This window comes from Salvelinus namaycush, chromosome 14, assembly GCF_016432855.1.
Source record: "Salvelinus namaycush isolate Seneca chromosome 14, SaNama_1.0, whole genome shotgun sequence".
Lineage (NCBI taxonomy): Eukaryota > Metazoa > Chordata > Actinopteri > Salmoniformes > Salmonidae > Salvelinus > Salvelinus namaycush.
Window position 1 is genome coordinate 18,314,150 of NC_052320.1, and position 19,280 is coordinate 18,333,429.

General features: G+C 42.4%; 2 protein-coding genes across 2 annotated transcripts; both read left to right on the forward strand.

Annotated features, from left to right (window-relative positions):
* The first annotated feature begins 1,276 nt into the window (after positions 1–1,276).
* Positions 1,277–12,395, forward strand: LOC120059221. Its single transcript, XM_039008098.1, has 2 exons — positions 1,277–1,774; positions 9,869–12,395. The coding sequence occupies exons 1-2, from the start codon at positions 1,718–1,720 to the stop codon at positions 11,570–11,572; spliced, it is 1,761 nt and encodes a 586-aa protein (XP_038864026.1). The 5' UTR covers positions 1,277–1,717; the 3' UTR covers positions 11,573–12,395.
* Positions 12,396–17,469: 5,074 nt separating this feature from the next.
* Positions 17,470–18,678, forward strand: LOC120058633 (probable G-protein coupled receptor 173). Its single transcript, XM_039007390.1, has one exon. The coding sequence runs from the start codon at positions 17,470–17,472 to the stop codon at positions 18,676–18,678; it is 1,209 nt and encodes a 402-aa protein (XP_038863318.1).
* Positions 18,679–19,280: the final 602 nt, after the last annotated feature.

Sequence of the window (19,280 nt, forward strand, 5' to 3'; positions counted from 1 at the left end):
ACCCTTTACTCAGTACTTTGTTGAAGCACCATTGGCAGTGATTACAGCCTCGAATCTTCTTGGGTGTGACGCTACAAGCTTGGCACACCTGTATTGTGGGAGTTTCTCCCATTCTTCTCTGCAGATCCTCTCAAGCTCTGGCCGGTTGGATGGGGAGCGTTGCTGTACAGCTATTTTCAGGTCTCTCCAGAGATGTTCGATCGGGTTCAAGTTCAGGCTCTGGCTGGGCCACTCAAGGACATTCAGGGACTTGTCCCAAAGCCACTCCTGTGTTGTCCTGTTGGAAGATGAACCTTCGCCCCAATTTGAGGTCCTGAGCACGCTGGAGCAGGTTTTCATCAAGGATTTCTCTGTACTTTGCTCCGTTCATCTTTCCCTCAATCCTGACTAGTCTCCCAGTCCCTGCCACTGAAAAACATCCCCACGGAATGATGCTGCCACAACCATGCTTCACCGTAGGGATGGTGCCAGGTTTCCTCCAGACGTGACGCTTGGCCTTCAGGCCAAAGAGTTCAATCTTAGTTTCATCAGACCAGAGAATCTTGTTTCTCATGGTCTGAGAGTAAATTTTGGCAAACCAAGCGGGCTGTCATATGCCTTTTACTTAGGAGTGACTTCCGTCTGGCCACTCTACTGTAAAGTTCTGATTGTTGGGAGTGATGCAGAGATGGTTGTCCTTCTGGAATGTTCTCCCATCTCCACAGAGGAACTCTGTCAGAGTGACCAACGGGTTCTTGGTCACCTCCCTGACCAAGGCCCTTCTTCTAAACTTCTTCCATTTAAGAATTATGAAGGCCACTGTGTTCTTGGGGACCTTCAATTCTGCAGACATTTTTTGGTAGCCTCCCCAGATCTGTGACTTGATACAATCTGTCTCGGAGCTCTACGGACAATTTCGACCTCATGGCTTGGTTTTTGCTCTGACATGCACTGTCAACTGTGGGACCTTATATAGACAGGTGTGTGCCTTTCTAAATAATGTCCAATCAATTGAATCTACTACAGGTGGACTCCAATCAGGTTGTAGAAACATCTCAAGGATGATCAATGGAAACAGGGTGCACCTGAGGGTCTGAATACTTATCTAAATAAGGTATTCTGTTTTTTATTGTTGACACATTTGCAAAAAGTTCTAAAATACAGTTTTAACTTTGTCATTATGGGGCATTGTGTGTAGATTGATGAGGAAAAATAAGTCTGTAACTTATCAAAATGTTGATTAAGGGAAGGGGTCTGAACACTTTCCGAATGCACTTGTGTTGTGTTCTAAAAAAGAGTAACATAAGATCATGCTGATCAAATGTATATTTACATTTATCTTTACAATAGGATCATGAGTGTCTTCATTGCAGTGCCATTGGTTAACAGTCATGTTATGTCTTTGCTTTCAGTATGGAGGATTCTGACTACTTTGCACAGTTCCCAGAGAAGGGTGAAGGTAAAGCAGGACTGCTGCATATGAGTATCACACAGAGTTATTACAAAGTTGTAAAAGGATGAAACAAAAGAGAGAGAGTAAGGAGACATTTTTCTATCCTTATTTTGACTCTCGCTATATTCACTGTTTCAATCATACTGTTACCTCTCAGGCCAGTCCAATACATACAATGTACGTACAGAGTTTTACATGAAAGTGTACATTTAGAATAATGGGTAGTGTGATTAACTGTTGACCTTTGTTTTTGAAGATGAACCGGTGACTAAGCCAGTGCCAGACATGTTGATGCCCAGTCCTCAGTGTCCAGTCATTCTTCAACCAGAGCTTGACTTAGAGGTAACGGTGGAATAACTCATCAGTATTTCTTACCAGTTATCTTTGAACTTGTATTCATATATTTATACTACATTCTCTATGTTGTACATTTCATCTTGGTACATTTAGGGATGACCCACTCTTGGGTTGTAAAAGTGTAGAGAAGCACTTTGTGTACAGTTAAAGGAATTCAGTTTTCTTGAACTGTTCAGTCAATTCAGCACCTGGAAAAGTTCCATTGGATATGCACATCTTAGGCCTCATACGTGTTTGGAACAGTTTGTCATCGTCAGGATGAGGATTTAGTGGGGCACACACCATCAGAGGCATTGTTGTGATAACATGCTAGTACAATGTTGATACTAGTATAATGTCAGGGTTACCGTACAGTTATAGCAACTTAATATGAAGTGTAAACCGGTAGATACAGTATAACAGAACTGCAGAAATTATTTGTAAGAATGGTCATAAATATGTGCATGCCTATTTCATCAGCTAATTGAATAGAATGGCAATATGGATATGAATGAATGTGGCACATAGCTAGCACAGCCATAGATGTATGAATCTGTAGTTAATGCCTTCCCCTCAGGAGATCGGCTGAAATCATAAACTTCACTGTAATTTCTATGCATTCTATCTCATGCATGTTTAGCTATCTCATTATTGAATCCCAGGTTCGTGTTACAGTTGAAAGTTTCAGCTTAAATAACTAGACCTATGTTATTTTATTCAATTATGGCTGAATCCTAACTTGAGAGCTGTACTTCCAGCTAAAACTTTCACATAAATCTCCCATTGACATCAATGCATGATTTTCATCGAAACTGCACATTTTTCGTTCATTAGGGCATAAAATAATTATATTAGAATTGTTCTTAATTTTGCATGCAACAACAAGTAGTGGCAAATATGTTCTGTTCCTAAATATGGGTGAATTGACTAATAAAGTGCAATAAATTTCAAACTAATATTTTTTTCTCCAATGACAATTCATTTCACAGCTCATTGAAGCTTCAGCCACAATTTAGGTAACGTGCACGCTGATGGCCACAAACTGCATGAGCTGTTTTTACTACTTGTATCATTTGTCTTTCAGTTCTTATTAGGGTTGAATAGTGGTAACCCGGTTACCAAGATTTACCGGAATTTACCACTCAAAACCACTCCCTTTTCCCAGGATAAATAACTGTGAGAAACCGATAAATTATAATCAAATCAAATTGTATTTGTCACATGAGCCGAATACAACAGGTGTAGATCTTACAGTGAAATGCTTACTTACAAGCCCTTAACCAACAATGCAGTCTGGGTAGCCATTAGATTAGCTGTTCAGGAGTCTTATGGCTTGTGGGTAGAAGCTATTTAGGAGCCTCTTGGACCTAGACGTGGCGCTCCGGTAGTGCTTGCCGTGCTGTAGCAGAGAGAACAGTTTATGACTAGGGTGGCTGGAGTCTCTGGCCATTTTTAGGGCCTTCCTCTGACACAGCCTGGTATAGAGGTCCTGGATGGCAGGAAGCTTGGCCCCGGTGATGTACTGGGCCGTACGCACTACCCTCTGTAGTGCCTTGCGGTCGGAGGCCGAGCAGTTGCCATACCAGGCAGTGATGCAACCCGTCCGGATGCTCTCGATGGTGCAGCTGTAAAACCTTTTGAGGATCTGAGGACCCATGCCAAATCTTTTCAGTCTCCTGTGTGAGAATAGGTTTTGTCATGCCCTCTTCACGACTGTCTTGGTGTGCTTGGACCATGTTAGTTTGTTGGTGATGTAGACGCCAAGGAACTTGAAGCTCTCAACCTGTTCCACTACAGCCCCATCGATGTGAATGGGGGCGTGCTCAGTCCTCCTTTTCCAGTAGTCCACAATCATCTCTTTTGTCTTGATCACATTGAGGGAGAGGTTGTTGTCCTTGCAACACACGGTCAGGTCTCTCACCTCCTCCCTATTGTTGTCAGTGATCAGGCCTACCACTGTTGTGTCATCAGCAAACTTAATGATGGTGTTGGAGTCGTGCCTGGCCGTGCAGTCATGAGTGAACAGAGAGTACAGGAGGGGACTGAGCACGCACCCCTGAGGGGCCCCCGTGTTGAGGATCAGCGTGGCAGATGTGTTGTTACCTACCCTTAACACCTGGGGGCAGCCTGTCAGGAAGTCCAGGATCCAGTTGCAGAGGGAGGTGTTTAGTCCCAGGTTCCCTAGCTTAGTGATGAGCTTTGAGGGCACTATGGTGTTGAATGCTGAGCTGTAGTCAATGAATAGCATTCTCACATAGGTGTTCCTTTTGTCCAGGTGGGAAAGGGCAGTGTGGAGTGCAATAGAGGTTGCATCATCTGTGGATCTGTTGGTGCGGTATGCAAATTGGAGTGGGTCTAGGGTTTCTGGGACAATGGTGTTGATGTGAGCCATGACCAGCCTTTCAAAGCGTTTCATGGCTACAGATGTGCTACTGGTCGGTAGTCATTTAGGCAGGTTACCTTAGTGTTCTTGGGCACAGGGACTATGGTTGTCTGCTTGAAACATGTTGGTATTACAGAAAAATTATAAGAATGTATTTATAGCAACAGCATGGCGTGAAACTGTTAAACTGTTAAATGATATGCAATGCCTAAATCTGGCTACGGCCTCTGCATGATGAATCAACGCTTAGGGTCAGCTCATCATGGTAACTTTATTTATTGTGATTGGTAGGCCTAAATTTGCTGCAGTATAGCCTATTTTACAGTAATATAAAGACAGAATGCGTGTCTAATTTACCCATCTCCATCTGGCATTGTTTTTTAATTGTAAAGATGATTATGTTTTTAATTGCAGCTCCAGAATTTAAAACAGCCTTTCACTTGAATATTGTTGCTTTAAATCAGTGCACGAGGGAGCAGTCTCTCGCAGTCTTTCTCGCTCTCCATCAACTCCATTCATATTGCATCCAAATAGATAATTATGTTCTACATTGATATATACCCTATATATAGATGTCCTAGCCTACCTCTTTTAGGTAATACATTCAATGCAGTATTTGCATTATATTTAGCTAAATAATGATGGGTTATTCATGAGAAGCGTCTAACTTATAGCCTCTGTCTCTTGCGCAATATGCAAGCACCTGTGCCTCGCTGGCGTTTCCTTAAAAAAAAACGCTCCTTAGCTCTTGGAGTCCAATGCAGGAAAAGCTAGACTAGAATAGCTTGTTGGACATACAGTACGAAACACGAAACGGCACGAAACAGTATGTGAACCCTTTGGAATTATCTGAATTTCTGCATAAATTGGTCATAACATTAGATCGGATCTTCATCTAAGTCACAACAACAGACAAACACAGTCTGCTTAAACTAATAAGACACAAATTATTGTATTTTTCTTGTCTATATTGAATACATAGTTTAAACATTCACAGTGTAGGTTGGAAAAAGTATGTAAACCCCTAGGCTAATGACTTCTCCATAAGCTAATTGGAGTCAGGAGTCAGCCAACCTGGAGTACAATCATTGAGACTAGATTGGAGATGTTGGTTAGAGGTGCCCTGCCCTATAAAAAACACTCACAAAATGTGAGTTTGCTATTCACAAGAAGCATTGCCTGATGTGAACCATGCCTCAACAAAAGAGATCTCAGAAGATCCCAGATTAAAAATTGTTGACTTGCATAAAGCTGGAAAGGGTTACCAAAGTATCTCTAAAAGCCTTGATGTTCATCAGTCCGCTGTAAGACAAATTGTCTATAAATGGAGAAAGTTCAGCACTGTTGCTACTCTCCCTAGGAGTGGCCGTCCTGCAAAGATGACTGCAAGAGCACAGCGCAGAATGCTCAATGAGGTTAAGAAGAATCCTAGTGTCAGCTAAAGACTTTAAGAAATCTCTGGAACATCCTAACATCTCTGTTGACGAGTCTACGATTCGTAAAACACTAAACAAGAATGGTGTTCATGGGAGGACACCACGGAAGAAGCCACTGCTGTCCAAAAAAAACATTGCTGCACATCTGAAGTTCGCAAAAGAGCATCTGGATGTTCCACAGCGCTACTGGCAAAATATTCTGTGGACAGATGAAACTACAGCTGAGTTGTTTAGAAGGAACACACAACACTATGTGTGGAGAAAAAACGCACAGCACACCAACATCAAAACCTCATCCCAATTGTAAAGTATGGTGGAGGGAGCATCATGGTTTGGAGCTGCTTTGCTGCCGCAGGGCCTGGACAGCTTGCTATAATCGACGGAAAAATGAATTCCCAAGTTTATCAAGACATTTTGCAGGAGAATGCAAGGATTTCTGTCTGCTAATTGAAGCTCAACAGAAGTTGGGTGATGCAACAGGACAACAACCCAAAACACAGAAGTAAATCAACAACAGAATGGCTTGGTCAGAAGAAAATACGCCTTCTGGAGTGGCCCAGTCAGATTCCTGAACTCAACCCGATTGAGATGCTGTGGCATGACCTCAAGAGAGCGGTTGACACCAGACATCCCAAGAATATTGCTGAACTGAAATAGTTTGTAACGAGGAATGTTCCAAAATTCCTCCTGGCTGTTGTGCAGGTCTGATCTGCAACTACAGAAAACGTTTGGTTGAGGTTATTGTAGGGTCAACCAGTTATTAAAACCAAGGGTTCACATACTTTTCCCACCCTGCACTGTGAATGTTTACACGGTGTGTTCAATAAAGACATGGAAACGTATAATTGTTTGTGTGTTATTAGTTTAAGCAGACTGTGTTTGTCTCTTGTTGTGATTTAGATGAAGATGAAATTTATTGACCAATTTATGCAGAAGTCCAGGTAATTCCAATGGGTTCACATACTGTTTCTTGCCACTACATTTTTCTTTGCATTTCTTATACCAATAGACTATTCCAAGAGGGACGCAAGCTCTTTTTTGCTGAACGTTAAATACAGCAGCCAATAGAACGGGTAGTTTGAAAGAAGAGCGAACGTGTGATGGCGGAAGGCTATAGCAATTATTTATTCAGACCCATAACCATTCAATCTTCGTGAAGAGAAGTGAAAGCCTTCTGCATCTAATTCTAGTCCTATATTATTCAAGGATGTCATTAGAATGATGAAAATAAGGACAACGAAATGTATTAAATGTAACTGTTGAAAGCGAGGAAGGAATGAAGCAACAATAGAGAGAGAAAAAGGAGGTAGGCTAATAACATTAGGGGGAATGCTATGAAAGGTATATATAACTAATTATACAAATAAGCCCTATTATATTTCTAAATTAAAATTTAATTCTCTAGTCTATACTTCTAACTTTGTAGGCCAAATGTGCTCCCCCAGAATCACATGTTGTCTTCTGCTTTATCATGGTTTGAACGATGTTCGTAATTCCAGTCCATATAATACAGTATAATAGAGTACAGTAATGCAGTTCACACTCAAAAAGGACTAGCCTACTGGAGCTAGTTTAATTTATTTACCCAAGAGCGCATATAGCTAGCTACATCTATGGTCTTTTATGTTTTTCTGTCGCGCGTAATGTGCAGTAGCCAATATCATATATGTATTGGGTAATGGCACAATCATTTGGGATATTTTGGGCTCGGGCTCATTAAATGTCGTTAATGTCAGGCTCATTAAATGTATTTAATATATGGCTCATCAGGGTCAGGTAGCATCAGGTTTGAATTTTCAAAGCTGATGAAAGCTCTAATCAAATCCAGACATATTTACAGTTGAAGTCGGAAGTTGACATACACCTTAGCCAAATACATTTAAACTCAGTTTTTCGCAATTCCTGACATTTAATCCTAGTAAAAATGCCCTGTTTTAGGTCAGTTAGGATCACCACTTTATTTTAAGAATGTGAAATGTCAGAATAATAGTAGAGAAAATTATTTATTTCAGCTTTTATTTCTTTCATCACATTCCCAGTGGGTCAGAAGTTTACATACACTCAATTAGTATTTGGTAGCATTTCCTTTAAATTGTTTAACTTGGGTCAAACGTTTTGGGTAGCCTTCAACAAGCTTCCCACAAAAAGTTGGGTGAATTTTGGCCCATTCCTTCTGACAGAGCTGGTGTAACTGAGTCAGGTTTGTAGGCCTCCTTGCTCGCACATGCTTTTTCAGTTCTGCCCACAAATGTTCTATAGGTTTGAGGTCAGGGCTTTGTGATGGCCACTCCAATACCTTGACTTTGTTGTCCTTAAGCCATTTTGCCACAACTTTGGAAGTATGATTGGGGTCATTGTCCATTTGGAAGACCCATTTGCGACCAAGCTTTAACTTCCTGACTGATGTCTTGAGATGTTGCTTCAATATATCCACATCATTTTCCATCCCCATGAAGCCATATATTTGCACTTTTCGCACCAAAGTATGTTCATCTCTAGGTCACAGAACGCGTCTCCTTCCTGAGCGGTATGACGGCTGCATGGTCCCATGGTGTTTATACTTGTGTACTATTGTTTGTACAGATGAACGTTTTTCTGAGGTCTTAGCTGATTTCTTTTGATTTTCCCATGATGTCAAACAAAGAGACACTGAGTTTGAAGGTAGGCCTTGAAATACATCCACAGGTACACCTCCAATTGACTCAAATGATGTCAATTAGCCTATCAGAAGCTTCAAAAGCCATGACATCATTTTCTGGAATTTTCCAAGCTGTTTAAAGGCACAGTCAACTTAGTGTATGTAAACTTCTGAACCACTGGAATTGTGATACATTGAATTATAAGTGAAATAATCTGTCTGTAAACAATTGTTGGAAAAATGACTTGTGTCATGCACAAAGTAGATGTCCTAACCGACTTGCCAAAACTATAGTTTGTTAACAAGAAATGTGTGGAGTGGTTGAAAAACGAGTCTTAATGACTCCAACGTAAGTGTATTTAAACTTCCGACTGCAACTATATATGCTTTATAATGCTTTTAATGACACTTCTGGATTTGGTGGGAAATACCAGGTTACCTGGGAGAAAAGTGATTTATTCTCGGGATGGAACATTTGTAAAATACCGGGAAATTTTTCAACCCTAGTTCTTATTCACCATGTGTGCATGATTTTGCATCAGAGGTTTGAGTGTTTCATCATTAGCCACCTATTTCTCAATAACACAAATGGCTCAGTCATGACAGACAATCTTTCTGTAGCAGTAGCCATTCTATTGTAGTATAACAATAGCCTACCAGTGGAGGCTGCTGAGTGGATGACAGCTGATAATAATGGCTGGAATGGTATTGATGGAATGGTATCAAACACATTGTTTTAATGTGTTTGATATCATTCCATTCACTCCATTCCAGCCAAAAGACTCTGTTCCAATGTCCGTCCTCCCCTCAGCAGCCTCCAACGTAGCCTACATACTACATTTTTTACAATACATTTACTGATATTCTTCTAAAGAATATAAATCTAAGGGTATCATGCCTTAGTAATTTGAATTAACAAATGATCCATCGTCTTGGTATGGATGTTTCAACAAGTGTCATGTAAGTGTTTACTCAATATAAAACATATGACGTCCATATGGTTTTATCTATACAGTCTGTATATGTGTGTGCGTGTTTCTTTAGAAGCCATATATGTAATGTTTCATCCTTATCATCCACTGTCCTCCTAATGAACAATTGCCATATTTTAATGTCTTTAAGATCATTAGTAGTTTTGGGGGGGGGAGAGTTGCACAGTCTTCCATTGAGGGTAAGTGTAATTGTTAATTTGGTGGCATTTATTTTGGATGAACAGATAAACACAATTATTTTGGATTTTAGATTGATAGATAATTATTTTGGTTGTTGATTGCTGTCAGTGTATTTTGTCTCCTACATAAATGCATGGGTCATGTAAACATACATTTGACCTTTTATGATATGTCCTCCACAATGTTTTATAACATCAGCATGGATTCCAAACTTTCAGTATGCATTGAGTTGCTTTTCCTCTGTGGTGATATTAGTGTGCAACACAATTTGTAACTAGTCCCTGTGCCTCAAAGCTAGCCTGGTACCAGATCTACAGTATTTGTGCTGTATAGCTAACTCATAGATTCTTTGTCATGTCAAACAACAACCTTAGGAGTTGGCTGTACAGAACAAACAGATCTGGAACCATTCTACCCAAAAGCTCCCATGGTGGTCACTGTTATTTCTTTATTTTTGTGTTATTCCTACAGACTGCCGATGACATACCCAGTTCTCCTCTCCCAGCCAACCTAGACCTTCCATTAGCAGATGGAACACTGTCCAGTGCCACTGTATCCCTGGGTAAACAATCACCTCATGTGTTTTCCACATCCACAACACAAGCCAATGAAGTACTATCCAAACCTGTAGCATCTGAAGCCAACCAACTGACAACTGAATCAGAGCCTTCACAGGAACTGGACTGTGAATTACTAAAACTGGATTGTGAAATACCCAAACTGGACTCTGAATTAGAAGAACATGTTCCACCACCACTCCACATCAGCATTGCGGAGGAGGATAGTAGTCCCTCTACACACCTGCACATTCGAACACCACCTAATGTCAGCATTGCTGAAGCATCAGTTGACAAGAATGAGGAAAAGGGAGGAGGAACATCCCAGGAAAAGCCCAAAGATAGTAGTTCTTCCACACCTCTGAGCTCATCTCCAACACCTCTCCACAGCAGCATGGCTGAAGCCTCAGATGTTGATGAGGAGGAAAAAGAGGAGGATGAGGGAGGAGCCTTCACTCTGAAACACACAGAACCACACTCCGAACTTGACCCACCTCACACGGAGATCCAAGCCAACATGCCTTCTTCACTGGAAGATGTTTTATATCAGAGTGTGCTTTCTGCAACACCAAATGTAGTGGTGGGGAAGTTGGTGGAGGAGGAGGAGGATGTTGAGGAGGTGGAGAACGAGGTGCCGGAGCAGGGGTCAAAGGTGGAGGAGGATCCAAGGCAGGAAGCAGAGAAAGATGCAGAGGAGGAAAACGAGAAGTCCTTCAGAATTCAGGAGCCAAGCACCAGCTCCTCAAGTCACCTAGAACATCCCTCAGATTCCACCCACTGTAAGCTCAGCAGAGCTGAGGAGGGTAGCAAATCCCAGATAAAGGTTTCCTCTGAGGCCTCCCCATCTCTCCCTGAAGAGTCTGATGATAAGCAGCTGACATCAATGGATGACGGCATGGCCAGAGAAGATGGAGTCCTGATGCTAGAGGCTGTTGGGCCCAAGCTAGAGAGCTTCCAGGCAGGTGGCGAAGTAGGTGTAGTTGTAGATGTAGTAGCCACCTGTCCGTGGCACCCTCCCATGGTGACCGTGACACACCTTGGGCCCACAGGAGAGGACAGAATGACCCTGAGTCTGGCCAGCCACACTGCTGAGCCGCCCAATGACGCCTCACAGACGTCCCCTCCTGTGTCTCACCAGCGCTTCAAGCGAGGGGTGGCAGCCGGCCTGAGCGAGCTGGCAGCTGTGCTCTCTGAGGACTCAGGCAGCTCTAAGCAGCAGGATGACATCACTGCTAGGGAACACACCTCTCCTGGGTTGGAGAGCCAGACACCTCTGGGAGTTCAGCGCAAAACCGTATCTTTTGCAGTCACAGAGAACATCTCAGAGTCATCCATGACCATGACCCAAGGTGGTACTAGCAGTTCAAATGAGGAAGACGCTACTACGGCTGACGAAGAGGAGGAGACTTTCCAGGTTTCCTCAGAAACAGGTCTACCAAGCAGATCATCAGAGGCTCATATCACCAAGCCCCTAAGCCCCCAGGCTGAACCGACCCTGGACAGGACACTGATCCCATCCATCGTGTTCCTGAGTGTGGCCATTGGTCTCGTCGTCGGGCTTCATGAACCCAGCACCTTCCTCTTCATGGGACTATTCCTTGTCTCCCTCTGTTTCTGAGGTGTTTTGAGGGGTTCCTCCTTTTAAAACGTGTGAAGTGACTTAACCCCATTTTAAGTGCCTTTTCATGTTACCAAACAATCTTGTATTATGAGCACAATTGGTTCTTGGTGTTTTATTTTAAATGTGTGCCTGTGGAAGTGTGTATATTTTTGTTTGTTTTCATAAGAGAAGGGATCTTGTTCGTTAAAAGTAGCGAGAAGTTAATTGGATTTCCAGTGTTCCATGCCAAGAGTTAGATAGTCAAAAAACTGTTTGAGTTTGTTAAAACATAACCATGCAATACTAAGGCCTAATTATGTTCTTAAAGGGTTTGCGTATGATTTTGTGTATAAAACATGGAAATCCAAAGAATTGTTGAGAAGTGTGACTGTCGGCTGTTTGGAATCAGAATGTATGTATGTTCTAGATTGGGCTGGGAGACTGAAACTGGTGAAGATTGTAGATAGTAAGGTAAACACAGGTTCCTTGGGTAAGGACAGTAGCTACAAGATAAAGTATGTTCATATGACTGCCTAATGCAAAATGTTGTCATTTGTGCTCTGAGAATTGCCAGTCCTCACATTTTAGAATAGTGGTGTGCTGTGGTAATCCTTTTACAGTGGTCTACTGTTGCTGCTATCAGATGGTAGTTCATGCAAGTTAAAGCCTACACAGTTTCACAATTTATCTAGCTACAAATCTAGATAGACAGAAATTAGACTGACTGAGTTGTAACAACTGTTCACTGTGATGATACCTGAAAGGATGTTTGAAGTGATTTATGTGTTTGCAGTGTGTATGTCTGGGTATGGTGTGTTATGGTTCCCATAAAATCAGATGAATAAACTATGTGCTGGTCTTTATTTCTATCTTGTCTCTTTCTTTTCTTCTTTCTTTCGCTCTGTTCTAATGAATATGATTCTAAATACTGACACACAAAATCACACCTGTACTCATTTTGAGGTAAGCCATTTTCATCCACAAGACAAATTACTAACTGATAAAAATCTACCACGCATAAAGTTATGTGACAAACGTTAAAGACACTTTTTGATATAGTATAAGACTATAGTTTAACAAACGTATGTTTTATCAGCCTCTAGCTCAGGGATCATGATCTAGATTCAGCCGTGGGCTGATTTTTCTTGAACGGATGGTCAAGGGGCCGAAACATAATTACAAATCATTTGTAGACTGCAAATTGACCGCAATTGAAGCCCAAATAGATATAAAATTGGACTAATTCATAATCATTTCAAACCTTGCTTACATTTGTATATGATCACATGCGTGGAAATACTTGGGAATAGATTTCCTAAATTAAAATCACTTGGATTTCCTGGTGTTTTTACAGTGTTTTGTGTCCAACAGTGAAAATTCACAAGAAAAATATATTAATATAATGTTTTGCTCAGAATAATTGGGGAACAAAATAAAATCACCAGCGGGCAAAATTCAGTTGGGGTACCCTGCTCTAGCTGATTGGCCAGCTAAAACAGAGGGTGATCACAAAGTGTCTCAGGCCTGGATCAAATGGAAATATCCCTAGGCAACATGAGCTGCTGATATTACTGAAAAGGTCATGCATTGCAGTGAAGTCACGGTGTCATGCTACAGAGGCCAGAGCCGCCATTATAAACTGAGATCAGTCTTTAAAGGTCGATAATTTGCCAGGGTAGCCCCCCAGCGAATGTTGTTGTTGACTACACAGACAAAAGTGATGGCAGTCTTGTCCCTTTTTGGCTTGTTAACATACAGTATTTTTGTATAGCTATAAAATATCTAACCTTTAAGATATTTTAATTGTAATAAAGAAACTCTTATAGAGGTGTTTTATAATCACTGTTGGGCCTTGTAACAGTTTCTATGACACATAGGTTGTTCAGTATTGATTATGGTCACAATGTATTTCCACTCCGAAGTCCTGATGTTTGATCTTTCACACATACAGTGCCTTCGAAAAGTATTCAGACCCCTTGACTATTTCCACATTTATGTTACATTAAAGCCTTATTCTAAAATGTATTAAATATTTTTTCCCCCCCTCATCAATCTACACACAATACCCCATAATGACAAAGAAAAAACTTTTTTAGACATGTTTGCACATTTATAAAATATAAAAAACTGAAATATTATATTTACATAAGTATTCAGACCCTTTACTCAGTACTTTGTTGAAGCACCTTTGGCAGCGAATACAGCCAGGGAGTCTTCTTAGGTATGATGCCACAAGCTTGGCACACCTGTATTTGGGGAGTTTCTCCCATTCTTCTCTGCAGATCCTCTCAAGCTCTGTTAGGTTGGATGGGGAGTGTTGCTGCACAGCTATTTTCAGATCTCTCCAGAGATGTTCGATCAGGTTCAAGTCCGGGCTCTGGCTGGGCTACTCAAGGACATTCAGAGACTTATACTGAAGCCACTCCTACACTGTCTTGGCTGTGTGCTTGGGGTCGTTGTCCTGTTGGAAGATGAACCTTCGGCCCAGTCTGAGGTCCTGAGCGCTCTGGAGCAGGTTTTCATCAAGAATCTCTCTGTACTTTGCTCCATTCATCTTTTTCTCGATCCTGACCAGTCTCCCAGTCCCTGCTGCTGAAAAACATCCCCACAGCATGATGCTGCCACCCATGCTTCACCGTAGGGATGGTGCCAGGTTTCCTCCAGACGTGACGCTTGGCATTCAGGCCAAAGAGTTCAATCTTGGTTTCATCAGACCAGATAATCTTGTTTCTCATAGTCTGAGAGTCTTTAGATGCCTTTTGGCAAACTCCAAAAAGTATCTTCCATCTGGCCACTCTACCATAAACGCCTAATTGGTGGAGTGCTGCAGAGATGGTTGTCCTTCTGGAAGGTTCTCCCATCTCCACAGAGGAACTCTAGAGCTCTGTCAGAGTGACCATCGGGTTCTTGGTCCCCTCCCTGACCAAGGCCTTTCTCCCCCGATTTCTCAGTTTGCCGGGCTGCAGAAATGTTTTGGTAGCCTTCCCCAGATCTGTGCCTCAACACAATCCTGTCTCTGAGCTCTACAGACAATTCCTTTGACCTCATGACTTGGTTTTTGCTCTAACATGCACTGTCACTGTGGGACCTTATATAGACAGGTGTAAGCCTTTCCAAATCATGTACAATCAATTGAATTTACCACAGGTGGACTCCAATCAAGTTGTAGAAACATCTCAAGGATGATCAATAGAAACAAGATGCACATGAGCTCAATTTCGAGCCTCATAGCAAAAGGTCTGAATTCCTATGAAAATAAGGTATTTCTGTTTTTTGTTTGTAATACATTTGCAAAAATTTCCAAAAAACAGTTTTCGCAATGTCATTATGCTGAATTGTGTGTAGATTACGAAGGATATTGTTTTATTTAATCAATTTTAGAATAAGGCTGTAACATAACAAAATGTGGAAAAAGTCAATGGGTCTGCATACTTTCCGAAGGCACCGTACAAGGGAAAATCATGATTTGATAGGGATTAGCCCCCCATCCAAGAAATACCAAACATGCATTAATCATATTTTTCAGGTGTTTATATGATGTTGAATTTATCGCTTTGTATTTCATATATTTAGTTATGACTCTGACGCTCTCTGTCTCTCTCTCTCTCTCTCTGACTCTATCGCTCTCTCTCTCTCTCCCCTACGAATAGAACCGACGAACTCCGCGAGTAGGCGAGCAGCATCTACACAAGCAGCCATTTAATTAATTGGGATTACTTTAAATACATTAATTTAAATACTCTACATTTTTTAGTTTGACCGTAATGCGATAGGAATTCCAATAATTATCATTTTCTATATGCCAAATCAAATGCGGTCCGCTAGAATTAGGCAGACAAATGCAATGTGGACCTTCACCTGACAACAAAAACAGACTGGCTACAAATGACGGGGTTAATAAATGCACAGCGTTCACTTCTAAATAATGAAAAAAGAGATTGATCGAGGTTATTTTGAAGACGGATGGATGGAAATGCATAAACAAGGAGCGTCAAGACGTTCGTCAAGGGAAACTCGATATTTCACCGCTATGAAAATCTTAGATCTGACGATATAGAGGAAGATAGATTGTATTGCAGGCTACATAGAAGCTAGCCGCCTACGTGCTGTAACCTCTCCTAAATTGTCTTTAGACTCTATATTTACCTCCGACGTGACAATACATCCGAGGATCGTGCAAAGTACATGAAATGATGGACACGAAAATTGGACACACCTTTGTCTGTGTGAAACTTATGTTTAAGCGGCTCAGTGAATATTAGGCTACCTGTGGCCGAATTGTATCATCGCTCAGAGGACAGACATAGCCTATCTTGAGTGTGGTGGTTTCAATATTGACTGAAGAATGTGTTAATATCAGTGTCAGTGCCGCCTCTCTGACTGAGGTTTCCCGCATCTTTACAAATCCCAGAAATCGAAGGTAAGTTATTTCTGTATATGAATCAAATTACCAAATGGAACATGATGATCCACCTGTATATATCTCTTTCCCATGCTGGATGCTCACAGGGCATTACTTAAAACATATAAAAAGTAAACGCATTGATGAAGTGATTTGAGTTCATGCAGAAATATGTTTCTTATCAAAGCTAGTCATTAGTAGTAAGGCCTATGATAAAGATTGCATAAATCCACATTCTTATTTGGGATGAAAGCAGTATTGCAATAATTTTCCTTTTATTTAGGCCTCCCTGCAGACCCAGCTCCAACAACAGGTGCGTCCTTATCGTTATATGAGTTGCCTGGGCGCGGCGCTGTTCAGTGGCAGTGGTGCTGATAAATCTGCGATCAGTCCTTTGTTTTAGTTCGCGCTGGTGTGGCGCTGTCCATGGTGCTAAATGTTTGAGTGCTGGGCACAACAATGAATTCCCGAAGGTCAGTTAGTTAGATTTCTTTATTGTACCTGCGGCTTCTACAATTAAGTTACAACATGTTTGGGTTATGGTATTCTAATGTGCAGAAAATAATCTCGTTTCCTCTTCAATGCCCTGCATGCAATGTAAACATTTTCTTGCTATATTGTTATTACGTTTAGGAATACATTGTTCATGGCCTATGTATTCAAATATTAGGGAATCGTTTATATTCTATGAAGTCAACAGGTTAATCAATCACTCTCAGATCTACTCATAGACCCACATCTGCTTCCCAACTCCTTTGTTCAGCTGTAGGCCCAAATGGTAACTTTATTTCCATTTTACAGTGTCTTTTTAATCACAGACTACCAATTTTGAGTACCCTTTTTTGGCACAAACACTATTTTCACATTTAGAATGTGAATTAGTTGCTCTATTGCTGTCTGTCTTATTGTACCTGATTGATTGTTCTCTGCTCCATCCCCTATACACCCCCATGCATGCACTCAAACACCTACACTCCTGAACAAAGTATGTGAGCTGTTGTATCTTAGCAACGGGCAAGGTAATTATTGAGAGAGCCAAGGAGCTGGCATGCTGGAGAACTGTTGATTGATCCCAGCAATAGAAAGACAGGAAGGTGGAGATATCCTCACTGTTGCCCAACACACGTTTCTGGAAGCCATGTTTTAGTTATCTTTGTTGTTTTTATGGATCCGAATCGGTCTGACAAAGGTATGAGCCAAGGCTGCCTGTTTTACAGATGATTGCTCTCTGGTAAATGTATAAATATGTTAGCTATGTCCTCCTGGAGTTAGTGTCAATGCACTGTCTTCTGTTTCTTTGCTCACAGGTGCTAAATGTAATGGAGACAAATGAGCCTGTTATGTAGAATGGATCCTCACATATCCCTGTAAGAGGCGGGACAAAGGGAGAAAACCCCAGGACGGACGATAGGAGGGCTGCCGTGCCAAAGGCGGAAGAGTGGCGTCGGTCCGAGAGAGAGAGGGGGTAGAATCACCCTAGTACCCCTACCCCTAGAATCATAGAGTTGAAGGCATGTCTAACCAGACCCAGATCTTTGGCATTGATGGCCCAGGGAGCCTGCTGGCAGTGTTGGCCTCACAGAGGGCCAGTAGCATTAGCAGCACCAGCAGCAGCAGTGAAGGAATCTCAGCTGCGGCCGTGTCCACCTATGTCAAGTTGGTGTTCCTGGGCCTGATCCTCTGTGTCAGCCTAGCAGGCAACCTGCTGGTGTCTCTGCTGGTCCTCCGAGAACGGGCCCTTCACAAGGCCCCCTATTTCTTCCTGCTGGACCTTTGCCTAGCTGATGTCATCCGTTCTGCTGCCTGCTTCCCCTTCGTCCTGGTGTCTGTCCACAACAGCTCGGCATGGACCTACAGCACCTTCAGCTGCAAGCTGGTGGCCTTCCTAGCTGTGCTCTTCTGTTTTCACGCTGCCTTCATGCTGTTCTGTGTGGCTGTGACCCGCTACCTGGCCATCGCCCACCACCGCTTCTACACCAAACGCATGACTGTCTGGACTTGCGCTGCCATCATCTGCATGGTCTGGACTTTGGCCATTGCCATGGCGTCTCCGCCTGTCTTTGACGTGGGGACGTACAAGTTCATTCAAGACGAGGACCAGTGCATTTTCGAGCATCGCTACCTTAAGACCAATGACACTCTGGGCTTCATGCTCATGCTGGCCGTCGTGGTCCTGGCCACTCACGGTTTCTACACCAAACTCCTGCTGTTTGAATACAAGCACCGCAAGATGAAGCCTGTCCAGCTAATGCCGGCCATCAGCCAGAACTGGACCTTCCACGGCCCGGGTGCCACGGGTCAGGCAGCAGCCAACTGGATCGCAGGCTTTGGCCGAGGCCCAATGCCCCCCACCCTGCTGGGCATCAGGCAGACTTTGCACAACCAGCAGCACCGGCGCCTGCTTGGCATGGAGGAGGTCAGATCTGAGAGGAGGCTAGGCAGGATGTTCTACATCATCACCCTGCTCTTCCTGGTACTCTGGGCTCCTTACATAATGGCTTGTTTCTGGAGGGTGTTTGTCAAGTCCTGCTCCATCCCTCACAGGTACCTCTCCATCACAGTGTGGATGAGCTTCGCCCAAGCAGGAGTCAACCCTATCTTCTGCCTCCTGCTCAATGAGGACTTGAGGAAAGTGCTGAGGGCCCACCTGCCCACCTACAGCAGGACTAGACAACACCAACAGCTGCACCGCCATGAGCTGTTTGTGTTCACCATCACATGATGCACTACTATATCATGTGATGGGGTGGGATTGGGGTGTTTTGTTTATATCATACAGAAATGCCATCTGCCCTTTTTTTGTAAAGAGAATGTTTATCAGACGCTACTATTTTTGCAAATGTATTATGACTTTGTTTCATATGTAATGTGCAGATGATGTGTGTGTGGACACGTGCAGTATGAGAAGCAGGTTTGTAGTAATACTTAGTAATGAACATTCTCAGTAGATTATCTCATTAACATGTTAAAACTGATTTTCTTTAGTTCAATAGAGGGGATTGCAACAGCACCATAAATAGCAGGATATACTGTGTACAAAACATTAGGAACTCTTTCCTAAAATTGAGTTGCACTCCCCCATATTACCCTCAGAACAGCTTCAATTTGTCAGGGCATGGACTGCAAGGTGTCGAAAGTGTTCCACCGGTATGCTGGCCAATGCTTTCCACAGTTGTGTCAAGTTGGCTGGATGTCCTTTGGGTGGTGGACCATTCTTGATACACACGGGAATCTGTTGACCATAAAAAAAACAGCAGCGTTGCAGTTCTTGACACACACAAACTGGTGCGCCTGGCACTTACTACCATACCCCGTTCAAAGGCA